At 31.5% G+C, this 25,874-nt stretch overlaps 3 protein-coding genes across 3 annotated transcripts; 1 reads left to right on the forward strand and 2 right to left on the reverse strand.

The window, feature by feature from the left end:
* Positions 1 to 237: 237 nt before the first annotated feature.
* Positions 238 to 3,157, reverse strand: LOC106367620 (axial regulator YABBY 4). The gene is made up of 7 exons (XM_013807429.3): positions 2,101 to 3,157; positions 1,896 to 2,033; positions 1,638 to 1,797; positions 1,479 to 1,527; positions 1,290 to 1,365; positions 1,044 to 1,142; positions 238 to 567 (listed from the first exon to the last, which is right to left on the reverse strand). The coding sequence occupies exons 1-7, from the start codon at positions 2,197 to 2,199 to the stop codon at positions 487 to 489; spliced, it is 702 nt and encodes a 233-aa protein (XP_013662883.1). The 5' UTR covers positions 2,200 to 3,157; the 3' UTR covers positions 238 to 486.
* A 2,023-nt stretch (positions 3,158 to 5,180) lies between these two features.
* On the reverse strand, positions 5,181 to 5,824 carry LOC106367621 (ubiquitin-40S ribosomal protein S27a-1). The gene has a single exon (XM_048740956.1). It carries the CDS (start codon positions 5,759 to 5,761, stop codon positions 5,291 to 5,293), a length of 471 nt encoding a protein of 156 aa, XP_048596913.1. The 5' UTR covers positions 5,762 to 5,824; the 3' UTR covers positions 5,181 to 5,290.
* A 6,014-nt stretch (positions 5,825 to 11,838) lies between these two features.
* Positions 11,839 to 14,812, forward strand: LOC106367622 (CRS2-associated factor 2, chloroplastic). The gene is made up of 6 exons (XM_013807430.3): positions 11,839 to 12,553; positions 12,643 to 12,770; positions 13,266 to 13,491; positions 13,628 to 13,755; positions 14,073 to 14,208; positions 14,324 to 14,812. The coding sequence occupies exons 1-6, from the start codon at positions 11,893 to 11,895 to the stop codon at positions 14,713 to 14,715; spliced, it is 1,671 nt and encodes a 556-aa protein (XP_013662884.1). The 5' UTR covers positions 11,839 to 11,892; the 3' UTR covers positions 14,716 to 14,812.
* Positions 14,813 to 25,874: the final 11,062 nt, after the last annotated feature.

A 25,874-nucleotide genomic window follows, 5' to 3' on the forward strand; every position in this document is an offset into this window, starting at 1 on the left:
ATATTGACTTTTTTGGTTGTTTCATGATATTCAGGTATATACCAATCTAATGTATATTTCGTAAACATTCATTTGAATTTACGATTTATTAGAAGTATTTGTCTTATTTTTCCCCAATGTACAAAAGCACAATAAGTGAAATGAAGAAGTATATTAATGATAGCTTAAGAAAGATATCTAATAATGACAGCTAAACAAAGATTCCTCGAGTGTTTCATGGAATGTTAAAACATAACGTAGTCATGAACGCAAAAGTAGGATTTGGTATAGAGTCAGTGTCTCTTCAAATTAAGTTCAAAGCTAAGAAGTACAAAAATACTGATCTCGCTGATCATTCCCAAGACTCTCCTCGAATACCCAAAGCTTACGTAAGTTCAGATCCTTACCCTCCCTTTTCTCTCCAACAACACGAACCTTAAAAACAACAAAATCAAACCCTAGATAGAAGAAGATAGTCGCCATCACATTTCGTTTGCCAAATTGTTATTAATCAAATGGAGATTTTCCCCAAATGGAATGCCTTTGGGCCTTTCTCTCTCGGAATCCATTATTGCTCTCGTCATGGTCCTGCATTCCAAACATTAATTTCAGCATTGAATTAAACTCAAGTTAAATTGATTGAAAACATACATATTCAGCTGTAATGCTTTAAGTAGTTGAATGTGTTTCTTTAAAAGTAAACTGTGTGCAGACAGTGTAAGCTTCAATACTAGAAAAGGGTCTAGGTCATAAATTTCACACATTGCAGTAGTTGAGGATCAATGAATCATATTTCCCTTTTCCTTGAATTCACTCTAATAATTAGTATAAATAAATATGTTTTCTGTTTTAATAAATATTCTAGCTAGGGTTCTGAAAGTTTTACTGAGAGTGATGCTATTTGGATCTAGTTAATTCTTAGTTGGTTTGCTTTAGAAATGACATTTTCTAGTCTGCTAACCTACATGGTGGTTTATTTGTCAAGTATGTGATTATTGATTCTAAATATATATATATATATATATATAACATGTCGTAAAAACATAATTAGTTTCTGAAATTACCCCGAGAGCATTGCATGATAGTAGTGCATTGTTGTCATCTTCGCAAAAATATTGATCTGAGGCAGCTCTCTTGTTTTGCACTGGAGGGAAATTGGCCCACTTCACCATCCCCAAATCAAACAAATTGAAATCACAAAAGAATTATCAGATAGATCTCTCCATTAAGCTGAATAAAAGATGAAAAACTAAACTAGACTAGGGTTCTTATTATCTTCAAGTTTTAAGTTTAAGTAAACATTTAAGTACATTTTTCGCAGCTAAGCTGAAAGCTTCTTTGTGAGCCATGCTTGGATTCTGAGCCTTTAACCTCCTGATCTCTTCCCTGTCCCAATTTAACCCCAAAAAGGAAACTATTTTACAAACTTGTGAAAATGCATACATACATATGTCATTTATATAAATTAATGAGCATAGTTTCTTGGAACGATTTCTTACTTGATGAAGCAATTGTAAGCGGAAGGAGCTCGTTGTCGTTTCTCAGGTGCTACTCACAACTCAAAAATATCAATTATAAGAGAAATGAACTGAAGCTGACAAGATCAAACTATATATATATATATATATATTATATATATATGTATACACACAACGTACGTTTGTTGACAACTTGGTAAACACGAGAAACATCTCTATCTTCATCTTCACTTTCTGAAGATGTAACCAAAGTCGCTGGACTGTTCTCCTTCTCCTGATTCACCTTCCACGCTTCTTCTTCCACACCATCTGTTGTAGCTGCAACCTCCTCGTGCCCCTTCTACACAAAGATAAAGCCAAAATTAATAAGAGTGATCGATGTATATATAGATGCAGTAGAGACCCAGGCCTATGCATAAATAGATATGTTATTGGAACCTCATCCATATGAGACAGAGACGTGAGGAGATGAAGAGGAATGAAGGAAGCCTTCATCAAATTAACAGAGAGAAGGCTTGTGCAATGCCCACATCTCACCGTCACCACCATTGACAGGCTCGTGAACGGTACACTCACCTGTTAAACATGTATATTCATCAAATCTGCATATAACCAAAATGAGAGAGAAGAAGCTAAGGTGTACCAGCAAAATAGTGGTGCAAAAACCACACTGGACATGGCAAACCTGCCCCGGCAGATCAAACAGCTGGTTGAGTGTCGTCATGTTGGGAATTTTTGTCATATAGAGAGAGAGATTTTATTTCTTCTGAGAAATACAGAGAGAGATTGTGTGTACGATGAATGATAGGAGATATATGTGAGTGGGTGGGTGTTTATATAGATAGAGAGTAAGAGAGATAGGCTCTGCTAATCACTAATGCAAATTGTGAATATTTCATGTGAAAATAGTTCGGTTAATTACATGCTAAAATACACTATACTTAATTCCTGTTATGTACGTCTCCATCTCATTTTCTAATAATTGGAATCTTCATCGTTTCGATGAGCTGTGAGTAGTAAATGATTCTCATTCTTTCTATTAATCACATTCCTAACTACATTTTCTTTTCTAAAGAAAATAAATAATGTATAGAATATATATATATGTGTGTGTGTGTGTATGTATTGTGATGATGGAGTTCTAGTGACAAATATTTTTGTCGGCGAGTTCTAGTGTGATTAAAATCCGGTTCCCGTTGAAAAAAGCATTGATTAAAATAGAAGTATATATTCCTAGGTGACATATATATAATATCAACGTGATACATGCCATTCTGAAAGTTTCATTAGGATAGAGATTTAGTTATCAAAAACAAGTTTAGGCATGGGCATTCGGGTCTTCGGGTCAGTTCGGACCGGTTCCTTTCGGATTTGGGTATTAATTTTGGGTCTTAAATATTTAGACCCAATAGGTACTTAGAAAATTTTGGTTCGGGTTCGGGTCGGTTTTTCTCGGGTCCGGGTCAGTTCGGGTCTATAACTAAAACACCCATAAAAAACCCGTAATTTCTTGGGTCCATGTCGGGTTCGGGTATTTATGATCTGAAAAGGACATGGCATAACCAACTCCATCAAATTTAGTCGATATTTGTCATATATATCTAAAATTTTACAAAATAACTTAAATGAAACTATTAATAATTAAATAAAACATTTTTAAACTCTAAAATTTACATTTTAAAGCTTCATATTACTTAAAATGTTACAAAATAATAACAAATGTTGTTAATAAAAAATATTTTAACTAGATCATAAAATAATATATATATATATATATATAATAGAACACAAAAAAATCATAGTTTTAGATATACATGTTTTTAAGTCGGATACTAATCGGTTCTTACCGGTCGGGTCTATTCGGGTCGGTTCTTTTCGGGTCCGGGTCTATTCGGGTCGGTTCCTTTCGGTTCTGGTTCTTTCGGATAAAAGAAATTTAGACCCAAAAAATACTTGTAAATTTTCGGTTCGGTTCGGTTTCGGGTCGGTATTTTTTGGTCAGTTCTAGTTCGGGTTTTCGAGTCCAAGTTAAAAATGCCCAGGCCTAAAAACAAGTTAATCAAAAGCACATTTATTAACCCATATACGCAACAGAGAAGCTCAGTCATATTCTACTTTTTACAAATCCTTATAACGTGCATGATAAGATATGGGTTACAGGTTACTGCAATATTAAACTAGGATGGACAATAGAATAACAAAAGCTAATATATATAAATCTATGACCATTGGTGAAGATTATGTACGGTGTTACAATGAACATGTCAAAATGGAAAGCCACGTTGCACAGATAGTATTAGATCAAAGAGAGGAAATGTAATAAATGAGGTGGTGTGTGTAGTAGATTGGTTTGCAAGTTAGAAAGAGAAAAAAAGACAAATGAAGTTGAGAGAGAAATTCCTCTTTGTCTCATGTGTAGTTGTCTCTTTAAATGGGATTTATTGAACCAACCACAAAACACAATGCAGTTTTTGGAATTTAGGTTTGAAATGAGATTGAGAGTGAAAGTGCAATGAGTTGAGACTAGTGCGGTTGTTTCTAAGAGACTCATCACTTTTGGTAACTCGGAATCTTAGGATTTTGTCTTCCCTTCTCATATTTTGCTAACTGTTTCTTGACCATTTTGCCCAAAGTCTTCTTCTTCTCTCTCTCAGTTTCAATCTCTTTTTTTCTTTTGTGAAACACCTCAGTTTCAATCTCTAAATTCAAGTTTCAGTGCCTCTCTCTATCTCCTCATGTTGTTTCCAATTTCCACTGTCCCTCTCCTTTATTGCTCTCTCTGACTCACTCTCATCTCCTATGTTGTCTTCAACCACGACAGAGACTTAACATCAAACTTTTACTCTATTTTCTATTTATTAATTTATATAGAGTCTTTTTTTTTTTGGAAAATCCCATGCGACCCAATTCATCGGCCCACAACACAAGTTTGACAACCCGTTTTGATCAGTACACACTTTTCATCCAAAAAGTCACAAAATCAACAAAGTGAGTCGTTTTGTTAAGTATGTTTAAGTAGAAAATGTTAAACTATTGAGGACGTGCGAGTTTCTTAACTCTAAGAGCATGATTAATTCGGATTCTTAATTTGGAATTCATAACTCATGATTTGATATTTTTTATTTTTTTTTTGGCTTTTTTACAATACAGCTAAGAACCGGTTCTTATATCTCTTATTTAAGAACTAGTTCTTAACTTTTTTTAGTTAAAAGCTAAGAAACGGTTTTTGACATCGCGGTACAAAAAACCCTCTCTACATTTGCCCATATTTCAATATAAAACCCTTTACTTCACTGCTTATGAAAAAGAGGATAAATTCCAAAAGCAAACAAAAAAAAACAAATTATCGGATCTTAGCAAAACAAGTGAGATAAGATTCAGAGCAACAGCAAGATTAACACAATTGGTGGTGAAAATAACATCATTATCAGTCCATGAGAAAAAAATCAGCTCAACTGGTAAGTTTGCCTCCCAAAAAGACAGATCCAGGGTACTACAAACTAAAGCTATATCTCAAAACAAGATGATCAAAGGAAAAGATTGATTCAGCTAAGCATCCTATTTCTTCCGTCACAAGTTAAAGGATTACCATGATGAAGCATTGAGGAAGTTTCTAACCAACCCACTATCATTCTAATCATCCTATTCAAAATCTAGACATTAGACATATAAACTATCAGTAGAGATAATACAATAACTTACTGCAACTATTTATAAACTAAATAATCCGATAAAATAAAATTAAACCTTAACAGTCTCAAAAAATTATCCGAATAAACGATAATTCAATTTTAAATAGGAGAGACAAAAACATAACACCTAGTGATCACTCATCACTCTTCATCAGGCTTCTTAAAGACATAAGTAGTTCCACACTTCCCACAGTAATGCCTATCGAAATGACTCGCCATGAACGTTCCCGGACCACAGCTCACCGAGGGACACTCTTTCCTCAGCCTCTGAACCTTCCCTGACCCATCGACCTTGTAAAACTGCAGAACCGCGAGCTTCACCTTCTTGTGCTTGTGCTTGATCTTCTTGGGCTTCGTGTACGTCTTCTTCTTCCTCTTCTTCGCTCCTCCCCTCAGACGGAGAACCAGGTGAAGCGTCGACTCCTTCTGGATGTTGTAATCCGCGAGTGTCCTTCCGTCTTCCAGCTGCTTCCCGGCGAAGATCAGACGCTGCTGGTCCGGCGGGATACCTTCCTTGTCCTGAATCTTGGCCTTCACATTGTCGATCGTGTCGGATGATTCGACCTCTAAGGTTATCGTCTTCCCCGTTAGGGTTTTCACAAAGATCTGCATTTTCTTGTGCTCTCTGTTTTATTTTTTTTTGCTCGGAGAAGGACGGAGATGAGTTCAGGAAAGAGATTTTATAGCAATGAAATTAGGGCTACGAACTTCACTTTTATTAAAGTAATGGGCTTTAGGGCCTAAATTAGTTATAAAGCCCATATTGATTAAAACCATGTTGCAAGTATCTCCAAGAACTTAAATATCACCAGAAGAGAAACCACTAAATGGTTTAATTAGAGTTTTCTTAAAACTCATGTTTAAAAACCAAGATCCGTAGAGTTGATATGCATAAGAAACTAAGAGTAAAAAATAATTCAATCATTTGCGAATGCCATTACATGATTTCATTTTGAACATAGCATTACATCAAGTTATCTAACAAAAAAATATAGAAACAAATATATGTAGTTTTCACCCCAAAATATATATATGTAGTTTTCACGCAAAAATTGTTATTAAATATTTATTATTCATAATCATTGATTATCATATATATATTAATTATATTAGGTAACTCCATTGATTTTATTTAAAGAAAAACTACATGATTCTTATATTTTGGGTTAATATAATGTTTCCTAATAATTTTTTCTTAGACCAACATTTTTTCAATTGATTCTTAAGTTGTCACGTAAGATTAATTGGCATGTCAAACAGGTCGTCCCGTCCCGTCCCGACCCGCCGCGGGCTCAGCATCTCGCGGGTCCAGGCGGTACCGTCCCGCGCGGGCTGCGGTCCAGAGAAAGCCGGCCCAGTCCCGTACCGCATAATTTCACAGGCCCTTACAAGCCGTCCCGCGGGCTGGACGCGAAAGGAGTGCAGCATGACGTTTCTCGACGCTGCAGGCTGCTCCAGTGACCACTACATACCTAAGTGCACATAATGAATGATATATGAACATATGACCCATCTACTATTGGAGCTTAACAAAATTTTACATATATTAGTCTTGTACTGTATTTTTTTTCAGATAACTTTGAAGAACTATAGTTTGTTGTTTGATCGTGAGTATAAAAAATTAAGTCTCAACTAAAGTAAAATTTAGAGAAACACCAAATGGTCCAAATCATAGTATTCAAAACCAAAATCATGCAACTTAAACAAGAAATCTGAAATTGTAATTGAAGCAAAACACCAAATCAAGATAACATTTCAAACTTGCTCATCTACTCATCTTCATCTTCCCCATCAACAATGGATTCAAATGTTGGTAATTTCTCTTCTTCTCCATCACCATCGATTTCTTCATCTTCCCCTTACTACACACCTGTGCAGACGAGCCAACACCACCATCTATAGTGGATTGCAACATGGGTTTTCCCGTGGCTGTTCCGAAACTGGTCTGTCTGCGAGGCTTGGTTTTTTGGGTTGGTTGACTGATTTCAACATCAGAATCATCAGTATCATCGACAAGACTGATAAGCCTTTTTCTGCTTCCTTTCTGCTTCCCATCAGCATGAGTTACACCAGCTTCCTGAGAAGCTATGTGATCACCAACCTCAGCTTCTGCAGCAAGAGCAGCTAAGACTTCCTGAGTGGCAAAGTCCACTGTATTTGGCGGGGAGTAATTCGGATCAAACGTCGACTGATCTTCAGACTGGCTCCTTGATCCCATGGTCTCTCTCGCTCTCAACTCTCAAGTTTTCTGGTTTTTTTTTCACGCCGTGGAATGAAATAACCTTTTTAGGGTTTCCTAAATTTTGTCTATTTTTAAACATTTTTGTTAATATTTTTTTAAAAATTTGTTACTATTATTTATTTTCAAAGTTTCAAATTTTACTACACAAGTACACAAACACAAATCTCACGTTCAAATTTACTATATCATCTACGCAATGCAAGCTAAACTAGACAGTGATCCGATAACCTAGTGATTAGTGATTTTTTGCCTCTCTTCCCGATAACCTAGTGATTAGTGAATCTAAGTTTCACATGTTTAAGAGCTTACTAACCTGAGGTCCTTAAAGCTGCTATATCGGCTGAAGCTGGAAACTACTCGACCAGGTGGTGTATGTACTCGTGCTGGAAAACGAGTTGTGCAATCCTTCATTGTTCTCATCACAGGACACAAACAAAAAGAAAAGACAGTTCAGTTCATAGAACACAAAAAAAAAAGACAGTTCAGGACACAAACCTTGGCAGTTGGCACGCAATCTCCTTTGGCGCCAGCAACCATCTTGGGGAAGTCGTTGATGAACATGATCTCTTCTCTGTATGTACAAACGAAGAGACATATCAGTACTATCAATGCAAACAACTGAAACAAGACGCTACACTACTCAACACAAGACAATAAGAGAGTGACTAACCTGATGTCCTGAAGCTGTCTAAGAGGAGAAGAAGATGACCAAGTCGCCTACTTTCTCACTATCACTCCATCACCTCAACACAGAACACAAAACAAATACAACGCGACAACCAAACATATCAGAGACGACTCTGCATTCCTTAGTATTAAAACCAAAACCAAAACACAGGTTTTAAAACCAAAGAGTTGGTTAAGTTCGTTACCAGTTTCGTCGGACAATGTTCTTTGCAAGGCTTTAGCGTCTGGAGCGTTTCTAAAGACTGATCCGGTGAGAAAGCCGTGTCAAGAACCGGGAAACAACCTAAAGAAGAAGACATAAAAATGATCAAACTTGTTGTTCAATTTGTTTACATGGATCGCTAACCTAGATAAGACATAACACAAACTATAGATCGCTAAGCTAGATCACTACCTTACGGATCTTGTTGGTCTTCTTATCTAACAACCTGGAAAAGAAAAAAACAAGAGTTACAGCAGAGATTATAAGTCCAAAAGAACTTCATTTTTTTGTCTGAAATACTAACTCTGTACATGCATGTCCGATCTGTGGAGTTTGGAAGCTCAGAGGGAAGAACGGAAGCCACATCGAAGAAGAAGAAACTACTTTGGCGGACCCTTATCGTTTTAGCTCCTCTGCTGCAGACTGCAGTTCGAAGACAAGTTGTGAGATGAAGCAGTGTCGGGAGAGCGAACCGCCGTCGTCATCGGTGGAGCTCTGTTTCTTTCCACGGTGGAGGTCGCAACCACATCGCCTTTCACTCTATCTCTCTGACTCTCTCGCGTTTTTTTTTTCAGGTGTTGAGCAAATGGAAAGTCGATTAGGGTTGCGGGACATGGAGAAACCCGCGGGTCACTGTGGGCTTGCCCGCTTTGGGTCCGGTTCCGCGACAAGCCTCTCCCGCGAGGCCCGCTTCTTTGCGGGACGTGAAATCACGGGCCCAAGCCCGCCCCGCCACAGGTCTTAACGGGCCTATCCTGCGGGCCACAGGTTCCTTTGACATCCTAATTAAGTGACAACTCAACAAGTTTTTTTTTGTAACTATTACAAATTACATGTTATAATTTTTTTAATGTTTCTCTATTAATATATAAAGAATTTATCTACAGCAAAAAAAAAACATAAAGCCATAACAATAAAACTACGGCCTAAATCCTACAAATACATTTCTACATCTACAGTCCAACCAATTACTCTCATTACTTAAATTTATTAGTTAGTAATTAATAACTAGGTTAAGCAAATCGATACACTGATCAAGTAATATCTATATAACTAATTAATTATATATTAATTTATACAATATATATTTAAACTGATGTTTCGATAGCCAAAATTTATATAACAAATTATGACTCATTTATAAAAAATCATCATTGAAATCTTTTGATACCAGGTAATACGACAAAGACGAGTATGATAAATCCAAGTTCTTTGATAAAATAGAAACAAATAAACAAACAAGGTATATATTGTATAAGTTAATGTATCTTTAATTACTTATAAAAATATTAATCAATTAAGCATTATAAATTAAAGTAAAAGATATTTATAGTGACAAATCAAAAATCAAACTAACAAAACTTGTTTAACTGTAGTTATTAATGACTAACTAAAATTATGTTAAGTTATTTATCAATGTGTCTAATTTGGCTTAGTCAACACAAACTCATGTTTTAAAATGAACGTCAAACACAACTTAGGCTTCATTTGGTGAGCAAAATTTAGAAAAAATGATGGTGAATTTTTTCATTCCTCAAATGTTATGCCATTCATGTTGAATTTTTTGTTAGATTATAGATCTAAGTCTCCCATTTTATTCCTCTTATTTCCTTATGAATGAAAAAGAAATTGTGAAGAAAAATTTCTTCTCAAATTTCTGTGAGGAATGAAATGAACATAAATTCATATATTTTTGGTTTTTTCATTTCTTCGATTGAATTTGTGTTTATTACTTTATTTAGTTTTTCATTCAATTCAACATTTACCAATCGAAGCCTTAGCAATTTAAATGGTTCAAAAGAAATTTGGTGCTTTACTAGTAAATGTTTTAAAAGTTCAGGTTTTTGTGATTATTTTTCTTTTTAAAACTAAATATAATTAAAAGACGTCTTTTTTTTTGTAACACTGACGTCGTTTTGTTTAACTATGGTTTTTAATGACTAATTAATACTAACTAGATTTTGATCCGTGCAACCGCACGGGTGTTTGTTTTCACTTTTCTATACATAAATTATTGTTTTAGAACATAAGTGGTATGTTACAAAAAAAAAAAAGAACATAAGTGGTATATATTTTTAATGTTAATCATATACATAAATATTTATATAACTATTTCAAATACAATAATTTTATAATTTACATGTTATAATTAATTAATTGTTTAAACCTTATGTATTTACCACTTATTATTATATATTTATCTTATTGTATTTGTATTTAGTTATTAAGCAAATAAATATATTCATGAGAAAATATATTTAAAAAATATTTTGTATTTAATTTATGCTAAATTCTGACCCGTATTTCAAAACTGGATTTCTTTTTATCAATATTTTTATGCTTATTCATTTTAGATAATTTATTATTGTATATATAAAAGTGTAAGATATGTTAATTTTAGACATGTATTATATAGTTTGTTAATTTTAAGCCGTTCTATCATCATATTATATTTTAAATACATAGTTTATATTTATGAAAATAAAATTTATAAATTTATCAATTGAATATAATTTTATCATATTTATTTTAGTATAATAATTATATTTTAACGTGATCATGACTATAATTTATTTATTTTTATTTCTAAACGATAACTTAAAATACATTAAGTATTGTTTAAATATTACACAGATTTATTAGGATTTTTAAAATATAATATATAAATATATATTATATTTAAAATGAAAATATATTATGATTAAAGTAGTTACAAAGATTTTATATTATTAACTTTAAAGAAATACATGTATTATATAGTTTGATAATGTTAACCCATCTTACCAACATATTAGATTTTATTTTTGAACATAAATATTTTATAATTACAAAAATAAAATATATAAATATTTAAATTTAATACAATTTTATTATATTTAGCTCAATATAATAATTTTAATTTAATATGATTGATTATGATTATATAATAACTAAAATGTTATAGATTTTTTTATTTTTCATTTTATATAATTGAATATATTAATGTATAATAATATTTTAAACTAATTTCGAAATTAGTGAGAATATTTAAATATAATTTCGAAAATGAAGATCTTGTAAAAATCTTTTTAAACAGATTTATTAGAATTTTAAAATAAATATATTTATATTTAAAATGAAAAGATATCAAAAGATACTATGATTAAAATATTTTAAAAATTATATTTATTATTAGTCTGAATTAAAATATAGTATGAATTTTTATGAATAGGTCCATTAGGTCTATTTTTAAAAAAATCACACATGAATCAAGGTTGTGACTTCTGTTTTAATATATAAGATAGTAAGTTCCGTTAGTTTATTTAACAGTATATCTAATTTAGCTCGGTCAACAAAAGTTTGAGATTTGAAATGAAATTCTAAAACAACTTTATGACGCAAAAATGATGATTTAAATGGTCGAAAATTGATAGTTGTGAGATGGCCATTTTCTCTGAAAGTTGTAATAATTCCAGGGAGATAATATATATCAACTTAGTGGGCTTTAGACCCAACTTAACTCGTAAATCCTACAATAATAAATACGACGACGTTTTGAGAAAATAATATCTCCAAAAGAGAAGATTATCTTCGTGTTCATTTTCGTCTCAGTAGAATTCAAAAACATTATCAATGGCGATTGTCGCATCACTACCCGACGTTAACCTCTTCTCTTCCCTCCCTTCCTCCCCTCCACCATCGGACTCACCGTCACGATCCTTCCGTCCTCCTCCGCCAATTCCAATCCCGAAGTACTCACCATCCCGTCGCAATCGCAATCCCAGAACCGAGCCGAAGCCACCACAACCAAACCCAGCCCTAAAGCTTCCGCATCGCCGAACGAGATACTACAAGCCCGTGAAAGAAGGAGTCATCTCCTCCGACGGCGAACGCACGATCCTCATCGGCGAATCCGGCGTCTCGTACCAGCTCCCCGGCGCCCCCTTCGAGTTTCAGTTCAGCTACTCGGAGACTCCCAAGGCTAAACCGGTGGGGATTCGCGAGCCTGCGTTCATGCCTTTCGCCCCGCCGACGATGCCGAGGCCGTGGACGGGGAAGGCGCCGCTGAAGAAGGCGAAGAAGAAGGTGCCGCTGTTCGATTCGTTCGATCCGCCGCCGGAGGGGAAGGCGGGGGTTAAGTACGTGGAGATGCCTGGGCCGTTTCCGTTTGGGAGGTATCCGAAGGAGGGGATGATGATGACGAGGGAGGAGGTTCTTGGGGAGCCGTTGAAGAAGTGGGAGAAAGGGATGTTGGTTAAGCCTCATATGCATGATAACCGTCAGGTTAATTTGGGTGAGTTTGTGTTTTTACATTTTTAATCAGACGAGTTTTTTAGAAGTTTTAATTTTTTTTATTGGAGTTTTGTGTGTGTTTTTTGACAGGGAGAGATGGGTTTACGCATAATATGTTGGAGCTGATACATTCGCATTGGAAGAGACGGCGTGTTTGCAAGGTTCGCTGTAAAGGTGTTCCCACTGTGGATATGGATAATGTGTGTCGTGTTCTTGAGGTAAACACTATTAGTGTATGGCTTAGCAGTAATACTAGAACCTTGTAGGCAATATCCAAACAGTTACTAAGTAGAAATGACTCCACTACGTTTTGTAGCTAATTATTTATTATTTGTATCTGAGAGTGGTTCATTTGTAAGACAATCTCAACTCAACTTCATATTTTCCCTCAAATAGATGTGAGTTTTGCTCTAGTGTATATCTCTGTAATAGATAGAATACTATTTTGAGTGAAAATATAGAGGATCCCACTTATATTTTAGAGTTCCTCTATTTTGAGGGAAAATATAAAGGTGGGTTGGAGATTGGTTTAAAGAAAAGATATACAGATTGTTTGAGTATAAGATTATGCAGAATGATCAAGGTTGTTTGATATCTTTGTTCTGTTTTGTGGCTTGAGAGAGTAGCAAAAGATACCATCTTTATATGTATATTGGTGTACTGTTGGGTGAGTGATGACCTGACTCTTCCAGCTTTCTGAACTTCTTGTCTAGGAAAAAACAGGAGGAGAGATCATTCACAGGGTTGGAGGTGTCGTGTATCTCTTCAGGGGAAGAAATTACAACTACCGCACACGTCCCCAGTACCCATTGATGCTGTGGAAACCAGCAGCTCCTGTTTATCCAAAGCTCATTCAAGAAGTTCCTGAAGGATTGACCAAAGATGAAGCTCATGAGTTCAGGGTGAAGGGCAAGTCTCTTAAGCCCATATGCAAGCTCTGTAAGTTTATCTTACTGTTAAAGCATTGGTTTAGCTCTTTCCTGTTTTTTGTTATCTTTGGGCATTAACTAAAGTAGAAGAGGTGAGACAATTGGCTAAGTATTTACTACTTAGTTGTCTCGGTTTTGCGTTGCAGCTAAAAATGGAGTCTACGTGTCGCTGGTCAAAGATGTTAGGGATGCCTTCGAACTGAGTCCCTTGGTGAAAGTTGACTGCCCAGGTCTTGAACCAAGTGACTATAAGAAAATAGGCGCTAAGCTTAAGGTCTTTAAATCCTTCAGCTCTGCATCTTCATATCAATCACTTTTGGTCGATTTCATCGAAACATTTAATGTTAAAAAAAAAAGAGTTGCATGTTCACTTGGCTTAGGAATTCCTCTTATACTCTTCATTTTCCATACTGTTTGATTTCTCTCTGATTCTCTTTAAAAAACTCCATGCGGGTACTTTGCAACATTATGCTTGGTTTCATGCTCTGTCTCTCGTTCTTTTAGTCTCATATTCATTATGCAGTTTCTCAGGTCTCATCATCCAACATTCTCTATGAATCTGACAAGCTTTATCTTCATATATTTTCACAGGAGTTAGTTCCTTGTGTGCTTCTATCGTTTGACGATGAGCAAATACTCATGTGGAGAGGACGAGATTGGAAGTCGCGGTTTCTAGACAATCCTTTAACTCCAATCCCCTCTGAGACCAACATAGCAGATGACGCAGGTATCACCAACACTTGGAATACTCAAAAAAAAAAACGGCAAAAGGGTCTCCACATTCCAAGCTAACACCTATAAATTGCTTCTGATAAACCTTTCATCTCTTCTTTTCGTTTCAGACAAAACCATTGAAGAACAAACAGTGTCTGATCAGAATACAGTGATCTCAAGCCCCAAAATGATCTCACTCTGGAAACGAGCCGTGGAATCGTCTAAAGCAGTAATCCTGGAAGAGCTTGATCTCACTCCAGACGTTCTCTTGGAGAAGGTGGAAGAGTTCGAAGGCACCTCGCAGGCTGCAGAACACACTTTCACAGCCTTGGTCTTGCCGGGAAACGACGGTGCCGAGGATTACGTAGATGACGAGGACCGTCCAGAGGAGTATAGTGACATAGACGATGACTTTGACGACGAGTGTTCTGATGATGATGAGTCGTTTGAACCGGTGGGTCCAGAGGGATCTTTGCCCGTTGACAAGATAATTAGGAAGCTGAGGGAGAAACTAAACTAGAGCCATATAAGTGTTTAACTCTTTTGTTTCGTGTATATTGTCGATATTTAAAACATACTAAAATAGTCCCATAAGAAAGTGGTTGCATATTGTCTCCCTTGCTTCCTAGCCATGGGTTTCCAGCCTCTAATTATTCCAGACAAAAATTAATAATTGACTAAATCATTATTTTATGGAAAAAAATTTACGATAGTTTTTTCTAAGTTTTGTCACAAAAAATAGCACTCAATAGAAAAAATATCAAATTTTTTTTATTAAAAAATAAAAATGCATTTATACCATACGATTAACTAATGTAGACTTAATGTTTAAAGTTAGAGTGGAATTTTAATGATAGAGTTTCAAATTAAAAAAATAATATTAAAACTTAAAAAAAAAAAACTATTTTGGTTATTTTATTTATTGAATCTTATTTTTGTGAAAAAACTTAAAAATAGGTATTTAAAAGAATTGCTCTTATTTTATTCTGCTGTAACCCATTTATTAACACACACTCACACAAAACAACAATTATGCCAACAAAATTACTTAAAATATGCTTACAAAGTAAAAGAGAAAGCTATACCTTCTTGATTTGTTATTTTGATTTGGTGTTTTGATTTTTATTTACATTTTAAGATTCATTGTTCAGATTTGGTGTTAGGTTTTGGGATTGCTGACTTGAATTTGGTGTTTGGTTAAATTTACATCTTGGTTTTATGAATGTTACTTGAGTTGCACATGTGAAGTAATGACTACTTGTAATTTGAATCAAACTCTGAAAACAAACAAAACGGGAAGGAGATAGGTGTACAATTCGAGGAATTCACTTCTGTTATAACTGATGACTTATGAGTAAAACAACTTGTAATGGGCTGTTTGTTTCACAATTTCACATCTCCATCCAAATGATTCATTTGTATGATCTATTCAAATGATCCATTCAGATTTTTGTGATTGTTTGTTTGTCCATCCACATAGCTCATCTAGATGAATCATCTAAATGGATCTTATGTTTGTTTCTTTATTTTCATTTCCATTCAAATGAGTTTAGTAAACAAATTACCAAAATACTTTTGTGTTGATTTAATCATATGTTTGATATTAATTTTAACTAGTTTAATATATATACATTAGAATTATTTCAAAATTAACGAGTTTTCTTTTTGCGGTTTGGGCGGGAAAACAAGATTTTTCGGTTTTAGCGAGAAAACATATTTTTTTTTCTGTTTTGGCGGAAAACAAGATTTTTCGGTTTTGGCGGGAAAACAAATTTTTCGGTTTTGGCGGGAAAATACAAATTTTCGGTTTTGGCGAGAAAACAGGTTTTGGCGGGAAAACACTTTTTGGCGAGAAAACACGTTTTTGCGGTTTTGGAGGGAACCACGTTTTTGCAATTTTGGCGGGAAAACACATTTTTGCGATTTTGGCGGAAAAACGCGTTTTTGCGGTTTTGGCGAGAAAACACGTTTTTGCGATTTTGGCGGGAAAACATGTTTTTGCGGTTTTGGCGGAAAAACGCATTTTTGCGGTTTTGGCGGAAAAACGCGTTTTGCGATTTTGGCGGGAAAACGCGTTTTTGGCGGGAACACATTTTTACGGTTTTCGCAGGAAAATGAGATTTTTCGGTTTTGGCGGGAAAATACAAATTTTCGGTTTTGGCGAGAAAACACGTTTTTTGGTTTTGGCGGGAAAATACATTTTTTTTTTGTTTTGGCGGGAAAACATGTTTTTGCAATTTTAGTGGGAAAACACGTTTTGCGACTTTGGCGGAAAAACATGTTTTTTTTGTTATGGCGGAAAATGTATTTTGGGGTGTTGGCGTGAAAACATTTTTTTTTGTGATTTTGACATGAAAACATGTTTTTCGATTTTTGCGGGAAAACACGTTTTTGCAATTTTGACGTAAAAACATGTTTTTGCAATTTTGACGGAAAAATATTTTTTTGCAATTTTAGCGGAAAATGCGTTTTGGAGTTTTGGCGTGAAAAAGTAGTTTTTAGCACGGGAAAAAGTGTTTTTGTAGTTTTGTTAGTTTTCGTTTGTGACAAAAAAATATTATGTTTAGGTTTGTAATTTGTGAATTACATTAGGGGCATAATAGACATTATACCATTTTGAATGAACCATCTTCATTTAAATGATCTAAATTGGCTCAGCTGAATGAACTTTAAAATTAAGCCTAAATTTTCAAAAGTCATCCGGATGATCCATCTGAATGAGTTACACTTTTAGTATCTAAACAAACAAAACTCTCATCTTCATCCAGATGGTCCATTCAGATGGAGAAACAAACAGGCCCTAACTTGATTCAAATTTGATAATGTATGACAAACGCTCTGTTGTTCTTATAACAATGATCACTTTTAAATTGAATCAAATTTGATTATAAGTTATAACCAGTGTTTTGAAACCCGACCCGGACCCGCGGTTGAACCGGTAAATCCGGCAATCCAGAAAAAATCCGGTTTGGATTTTGTGAAAAATCCAATATTTAGAAACCCGCAAAAATCCACAAAAACCCAGTAAAACCCGGAACCCGATACCGGTTGAACCACTGGTTGAACCAATAAATAACTTTTACTTCTTTTTTAATTTTTAATTATGTTTTTAGATTATGTTTTATATTCTAAATTTCCAATTAAGAAGTTATATACTAACAAAAAAAGTTAGGTTTTTCCTTTTTTTTGTTTTATATTTGTGATTTTTAGATTTTAATGAAGATTTCACTATGCCAGAGAACCAAAACTAGTTGATGTGATTTAGTGTTAGTTTATTTCCGTTATTGATAATTTATTATAATGATTTTTTACTTTTGGTTTATTTTGTATAATTTAATTTATTATTCACATTAGACATTTAAATATTTATAAATTTTATGTCTTTATTTTTTTAGATGTCATAACTCTTATCTTGTTAGACAAAATTATAAATAGTCTAAATTATTTTTTGATATTTTGTATATCAAATGAAAATAAAAATATAGAAATTAAAGTTAAGTATTTTCTAAATATTATTTAACATAAAAATATACATATCCAAACTATTATTTATGTTTATAAAAATATTTAGAAAATATTAAACTTTAGTTTCTATATTTTTATTTACATAGCTGATATATTATTATATAATAAAATTAATTCATTTATTAACCCGCGGTTCGCCCGCGGTCGATCCAGTGACCCAGCAACCCGGTAAGTCGTCCAGTTCAGTGTCCGGATCGGGTTTAAAAACATTGGTCATAACTAATGGATGTAAAAAACAAGTTTTGCTCAAACTAATGTTGACCATGTGTTTCTAGTGTGTGCAGGTCCGTAGGCATGTGCATACAATTGAAGAATCTCGTCATGCGGGATCACCCGCTAAAGCCCATATATTTTGCCCTCGCAAAGACAGACCCACCAAAATCCGTTCGAAACCAAAACTGCAGCATGGCGGGAACGGGACATGAAAACCCAATTGCCGTCACTAGTTGCATGTGTACTCCAATCAAATGCTGATACATAACCAACACAAGACCTCAACAGTTTTGCTGTTAATTTTTTTTTCTAGCAGAAGAGAGCAATGTCCTTTTTAATACGGAAAATAGATAAAAAAAAATTCAAATTTCAAACTTAAGTAAAAATTTTTAATTCCCAAATATTTCATTTTAATCCTAAATTTTTGATCAGACATGTATACATCTCATATATATGTTTACTGGTTTGTTATTAAATTTTAGTTATATTTAAATGTTGATTTTTACTGGTTCATTATTTAATTTTGTTAATTATATTTAAATGTTGATTTTTGATGAAACCAAAATAACTTGATCAACACAAAAGTAAAAAAAAAAATTGTTCCAGTTTAAAAAATTAAGACTAAAATGATTTACCTCGAAAGAAAATGGCTTACTTAAAATAATTTATTTAAAAATTGTTATATTTTCCTTATTTTGATTAAAATGGCATTATTTAGCTTTTTTTAAAGATGGTTATTTGAATTTTTCCTTCTTATGGCTTGAAACTAAACAGTATTAAAAAAAAAACATAAACTTATAACTGATAATTGCCTTAACAAGATTATGCTCATAAATGTTTTTGAGACTATCCTGATAATGATTCTTTCTACAAATAAAAGTCATTTATTGACTAAAACAAGAAATATATAGTTCAAGTAAAGATTAACACATATAAAATATGCTTTTTTTGACCCAAAAACAATATGCTTTTGTTGAATTTGTATAACATCAAATAAATACAACAAATTCATATCGTATATGTGTTCATGTTTACTTGAAGCATATATCTTACTTTTTTATTGTTGCCAAAATAAAATAAAAAATCTTAATTTTTCACTAACTACATATTTTTTTAATACTGGATACATCATTATAGAGTCTTCATTTCAATAAGTCTCAAACAGAGATCTCTTTCCGCCGCAAACAATCACAGACATGAGACATGTTTTATGCTTCCCTTCTTCTTCCATTTACTTAATCAATGAACAGTGTCACTAGCTTGGCTACGCTTACGTTGCGCCAAGAAAGTGCAAACAAGATCGAATCAAGGTGAAATCATGTTAAACTGAGGAATTTGAGAAATCGAGGGATTTAGGGTTCATGGGTTACAACTCAGGGGGCTGGAGAGTGAACTTTAAAAAAAAAAAAGATTTTCCACTCCAAGTGTTTTTAATTTAGTTATTGGATTGGGGTATTTTAGACTTTTGTTGGTATTTTTTTCTTTTTCTCTTTTTGTGTATTACTCTAGTCATTACACAAGAAATATGAGTTATTATAGGTAATTTCTCTATAAATTATGATAAATGTTTTCCGACAATGTGATACTGGTGAGCAACTTCATGAAAAAAATATGTCAAAGCTCTACCCATAACATTCAAACTAGGGATGGTTTTGCATGTACGTATCTTTGATGGACTTATTGTTTCTGCAGTATATGGTCATAACGAATGGTTATGTATGCATTATTTTAGAAATCTATGATAAGTGCATCCTATACTCCGCAAAAATTACATCTTATAACAACTTCAAACCTAGTGCTAAAGTTTAAACCTTAACCACTAGACCATAATGCTTCCACACAAACATATCTACGTTTCAAGAACATCTATCACTTTAATCTTTCTGTTTAAATTTTCTTTGAGATTAACTTTAACGTACCACTTACTTATTTTTATGTTATGTATGCACAAATTTTCAGTTCTTGATTCATTGATTTCAAGTAAGCCTTTTTTAAATAAGTTACTTTAATCATGTTATATATTAAAATAGAAGTCACAACTTTGATTCATGTGTGATTTTTTAAAAAAGAGACCTAATGGACATATTTCTAGAAAGTCATGTTACACTTAATATCTAATCTTATCATTTAAATTTTGGGTATGCCAGAAATTTTTATTGGACTATCAATAATTGGATTTAAATAATAGATGATCTATTGGATTTATAAATATTATAAATTAAATAGATATTATTTAATGTTGTAATACTATACATCTATATGCTAAATATTTAAATATTTATCGACGTTAATTTTTAAAATTATAAAGATTTTTTTAAAAATAACAGAAATCAGATTATCTAACAATGATTAATCTTTACTACCTTAAACCAATGAAAACAAATTTTAAACTATATAGTTTATTTTAAAAATTAAACAAAAACTAAATGTTTAATTATTTACTCGATAATATAAATCTATGAAGCGAAAAGTTTAATTTTTTAAAAACTTTCTAAATTTGTGAAATGTTACAATATCTTTGAATATGACAATAAAACAATATTTTACTGATCCTTATATATATAGTTATGATTTTAATAATGAAATAATAATCCGAAAATATATATATTGAAGAAGATACAAATACATGTGAAAGTTTGAAACAATCTATTTAATGAAAAAAAATATACAGTAAACTTATTATGTTTTAAAAATTGATAGACACATATATATTATAATATATACCAATTTAGAATTGAAACGAAATATTTATATAAAAATAAATGAAAACAAAAATCTGCGCAGTTGTGTGAGTCGAAATCTAGTTAACTTTTAAACTAAAACAAAGAATCACATATTTTTGTTGACTGCGTTATTTTGGTCTAAATATAACTAACAAAATTAAATATTGAATTTTAATGGGAATAAAATGGATTGATAAACAAAAATATAAAAAAAATTGTGTGAAATTTTTTTTTTTGACACTGCATTTCCTGTTGAAATCAACATGATTGGTCCTCTGCACGCGAAGAAGACACTGTCACACCTAATTTAGAATTGGACAAGCCAGTATATGTAACCTCGCGTCTATGGTCCACAGAAATTGGTCCAAAGTTCCATCAACTTATAGTCTCCACTCAGATCACAAGCCCACGTTACTAAGCTCGACATTTGTCTCTAATTAAAAGTTAGAAACTAAAATAGTGTGTTTGTGAGTATGAGTTAAAAAATAAGGATTATTTTGTTAATTTTCCGGATTAAATACAATTGCTGATGCTCAATGAAAATAGATACGAATATGTTAGAAATCATCTTCCATGAAATTCAAAGTATTAATGACATATCATTGTCAAGCCTTATCATGTAGGTTGTATGAATAGCTAACGATCTAATTTAAAATCTCAATTTTTCGTTATCCATGTACATCTTTCTCACGTTCATCTGTGGTCCTTAATATCAAATCTGTGGTGGAATGTATAAAACATTCGGGTCCACTTTTATTGCCCTGTTCAATAACTCAAACCATCGATAATGTACACAAATCTGAAAAATATAGTCCATAAATAGTCAAATGTTGCATTTATGATTTGAAACGGTAGATAGATACTACGGATTGCAAGAGCATTTCCAAAAAGACTCTTTATTTTAGAATTTGAAAAATATTATTTTTGAAGTTTCAAAGTGTTTTTTGGAAAAACGAAACTTCAAATTCAACTTTAAAATTATTTGTAATTTATACTATGATTTTTATATTGTCATAATTATATAGAAATCTTTAAACTTATATAAATAACTAGCACATAAATATTACAATAATATTAATTAATAAATTCTTACACTATAATATAAAATTATAAGAAATATATAATTAAATATTAAAGTACAAGTAAAATATCACACTATTTCATAAAATTATTTCCATAATGTTTCATCTTTGATCGATTAAACAAAATTTGTTTGAACAATATTTTAGAGGTTCCGAAAAAATTTATTATACTATTAGTGTGGCTGTAATATTTAAATATGTGAAATAATTATGTCTTCATGTATCTTTTTAAAAAGTTTTATTTATTAAATTTCCTTTGTAATATTCTTGTTGTTTAATTCTAGTTTTAAAATATTATAAATTTTAATTTATAAAAATGAATTTGAAATATTTATGATATACAAAAAATTTAATATTAAAATAATAAATGAGAAAATATTTAAGAATCATAAATATGGTATAATTAATTATAAGGACCAAAATACAAATAAAAATATGAAATTTCAAATTTTGAGTTTTTAGTAGTGAAACTTCAAATATGAAATTTCACTCCTTAAAATTCTAATTTTGAAGCTTTTTTTTTAGAATAAAAAACTCTATATTCGAAGTTATAGAGTTTCTTTTGATGTTCTAAATAATAATAAATACTTCATAGATGTCCCATTTGGAGAGGAACACAACATCTTGATCAAATGTGCATTTACAGTTTAGTTTATTGACAAAGGATCAAATCCACTAGTAATCAATTGATTTTGTGTTAAAAGTTTATGACAATCCCAAATTTGACAATTTAAATAAAGTTGTATATATAAGTAAATGTCATATCACAACAACAAAAAAGAATATAACAGATCATATGACTTTTTTGTTTGAATTATACAAAGGTATCCTAGCCTCACAAAAGTGATCCAGACTAGTCACGTGTTGTCACGTGTCGATCTTCTGTCTCTGGTGATCTGAAATGTTAATTCTCCAGTGACCGGGATTCGAACCCATGTGGCAGTATTCACAGCTGTAAGCCCTTTACACTAGAGGTAGAAGTCCCTGTTGATCATATGACTTTTATTACTACGCTATATAAACAGAAACCTCTATTCTTGTATTGCTAGTCTTTGCACTTTTTTCTTGCTTCCCTTTAATTGTGAACTTGTTCTATTTTGAGATTTGAGGTAGTACAATAATTGTTGGTGGCGGTGCTCAGGCGGTTTCTCGCGTAGGTGACGGTCAGGTTGAGGCATCGGTTGACGCGTGGCGTGCTGATGATGAGATTTCAACACGCGTCCCGTCTCCTTAACGCGTCGGCCAAAAGAGAAAGTCTGAGCCGCCTAGTTTCGAGTTGAGTGATGTGGGCTGGAGGCCCGTTTTGTGTTTTGAATGGATGCCCGACTGTTTGTGGGCTTTTGGTTTGTAACATATTGCTGGGCCCTGATCCAGTACTGTTGGGTTCGGGCTTTTGTTTTTCGTTTTGCAATAATAAAAAAAAAAAAAACTTGTCTTATCTGTGAACTCATTCTATTTTGAGAACGTAAAATAATGGTATATTGATTTGTCTTGAGCACCACCACAAGTGTTTCAGTGCCTTTTTCATGGTGAAATCACTTCCACTTTTACTACGATAGGATCGAAATTGTAACTGAAAAATATGTTTAAAAATTGATGGAACAAAAATTAAAGACTTCAACTGGAATGATATGGAATGAGATATTTCACCAATTTCAATATTTTAGTTATTTACCTTTAATGAAATAAAATAGTTATTTCACCAATTTTAAAAATAAATAGATAAAATGAAAAAAATATTCATAATAAATTTGATGACAAACTAATGAAATGATTTTATTCTATTTTTATGTATTCATTTCATTCATTTCTAATCAATTTTCTTTGTGGAATAATTTCCTTTGTATTTTATTTATTTATTTGTGGAATATGGTGAAATAACTATTCTATTCTTTTCAAGGGAAATAGCAAAAAAAAAAATTCCCAATTGATGGAATAACTCATTTTATATCATTTCATTTCAAATATTGACAATGCAGTAGTAAATATTATACTACCATAATTCTTCACCTCAATGTACTGTATATTGGATGTATTAAGACATTATCGTATAGTATGACCTGAATCCTTACTAATAAAAGGGACCTTTTGAGGCTCCATTGAGCGCCCACATCAGCAAAAAAAAACTTCTCCCGAAAGATGACACGTCGCATAAAATCCTTACTAATAAAAGAGACCTTTTGAGGCTCCATAGAGCATCCACATCAGCAAAAAAAACTTCTCCCAAAAGATGACACGTGGTATAAAATATAGTTTTACACTTTAATATTACTAATTTTCGCAAATTATAAATACTATGTAAACATACAGCATAAAAAATAGATACTAATAAAAGGGACCTTTTGAGGCTCCATAGAGCGTCCACATCAGCAAAAAAAATTTCTCCCAAAAGATGACACGTGGTATAAAATATAGTTTTACACTTTAATATTACTAATTTTCGCAAATTATAAATACTATGTAAACATACAGCATAAAAAATAGAAAAACTACATTAAACATATGTAAGATTACCATTTTTCACTTGAAAAAAAGACGGCTTATCTCCATAATGTAACATTACCATTTTATAAAAAAAAAACAAAAAACATTATATATAATTTCGAAAATAATAAATATATGTAAACATACAACATAAAAAATGGAAATACTACATTAAACATATGTAAGATTACCATTTTACATTTTTAGTTTAAAAAAAAATAATATGTAAACGTACAACATAAAAAATAGAAAAACTACATTAAACATACGTAAGATTACCATTTTTCACTAAAAAAAGACGGTTTATCTCCATAATGTAAAATTACTATTTTGCAAAAAAAAAACATTATATATAATTTCTAAAATAATAAATAATATGTAAACATACAACATAAAAAAAATGGAAATACTACATTAAACATATGTAAGATTACCATTTTATATTTAAAAATAACAATAATATGTAAACATACAACATAAAAAAAAAGGAAAAACTACATTAAACATATGTAAGATTTCCATTTTTCACTAAAAAAAAACGGTTTATCTCCATAATGTAACATTACCATTTTATAAAAAAAGAAAAAAAACATAAATATAACTATTTGACTATTTGTCCAAGTTCTTCTATTAAACATTACCGTTTTACATTAAAAATGTAAAAATACATTAAGATTTAAACATCTATCTTAAAATATAAAATATAGATATTAACTAAATATAAAGTATAAGAAAGAGAAATACTCAATATATATAAAAATAAATAATAAGTAAATATTATAAATATATAAATATACGAATTATATATACAATAATAAGTACATGCACAATTTTTAAAAAATGGAAAGAGTACATTAAATATTAAACATTTATCTTAAAATGTAAAATATAGATATTAAGTAAATAAAAAGTATAAGAAAAAGAAATACACAACTTAAAAACAATAGAAAAAGTATATTAAGATTTAAACATCTATCTTAAAATATAAAATATAGATATTACGCAAATAGAAAGTATAAGAAAAGGAAATACACAATTTAAAAAATGGAAAAAGTACATTAGTATTTAAACTTCTATCTTAAAACGTAAATCTATCTTAAATTATAAAATTATTAGTAAATAGAAAGTATAAGAAATAGAAATACACAATATAAAGAAAAATAAATAATAAGTAAATATATATTATAAGAAAATACCCAATTTAAAAAATGGAAAATTACATTAAGATTTAAAAATATATCTTAAAATTTAAAATATAGATATTACGTAAATAGAAAGTATAACAAATGGAAATATACAATTTAAAAAAAAGGGAAAACGTACATTAAGATTTAAACATCTATCTTAAAATGTAAAATAGAGATATTAAGTAAATAAAAAGTACAAGATATGGAAATACATATACAGGAAAATAAATAATAAGTAAATAATATAAATATATAATATATGAATTATATATATAATAATAAGTAAATACACAATTTTTTTTAAAAATGGAAAAAGTTCATTAAGCATTAAACATCTATCTTAAAATATAAAATATATGATAAAAGTAAATACACAATTTAAAAAAAATGGAAAAAGTACATTAAGATTTAAATATCTATTTTAAAATATAAAATATAGATATTACGTAAATAAAAAATATAAGA

This window comes from Brassica napus, chromosome A9 (genome assembly GCF_020379485.1).
Source record: "Brassica napus cultivar Da-Ae chromosome A9, Da-Ae, whole genome shotgun sequence".
NCBI classification, from domain to species: Eukaryota; Viridiplantae; Streptophyta; class Magnoliopsida; order Brassicales; family Brassicaceae; genus Brassica; species Brassica napus.

What these genes read in the sequence shown, in the direction of transcription:
- LOC106367620 (XM_013807429.3), bottom strand. Translation starts at nt 2,199, where the DNA reads ATGACAAAAATTCCCAACATGACGACACTCAACCAGCTGTTTGATCTG. An exon ending in TTTGCACCACTATTTTGCTG is followed by an intron (nt 2,034 to 2,100) that starts GTACACCTTAGC and finishes CATGTTTAACAG; the next exon opens with GTGAGTGTACCGTTCACGAG. An exon ending in TTACCAAGTTGTCAACAAAC is followed by an intron (nt 1,528 to 1,637) that starts GTACGTTGTGTG and finishes AGTTGTGAGTAG; the next exon opens with CACCTGAGAAACGACAACGA.
- LOC106367621 (XM_048740956.1), bottom strand. Translation starts at nt 5,761, where the DNA reads ATGCAGATCTTTGTGAAAACCCTAACGGGGAAGACGATAACCTTAGAG.
- LOC106367622 (XM_013807430.3), top strand. Translation starts at nt 11,893, where the DNA reads ATGGCGATTGTCGCATCACTACCCGACGTTAACCTCTTCTCTTCCCTC. An exon ending in TAACCGTCAGGTTAATTTGG is followed by an intron (nt 12,554 to 12,642) that starts GTGAGTTTGTGT and finishes GTTTTTTGACAG; the next exon opens with GGAGAGATGGGTTTACGCAT. An exon ending in TAAGCCCATATGCAAGCTCT is followed by an intron (nt 13,492 to 13,627) that starts GTAAGTTTATCT and finishes TTTGCGTTGCAG; the next exon opens with CTAAAAATGGAGTCTACGTG.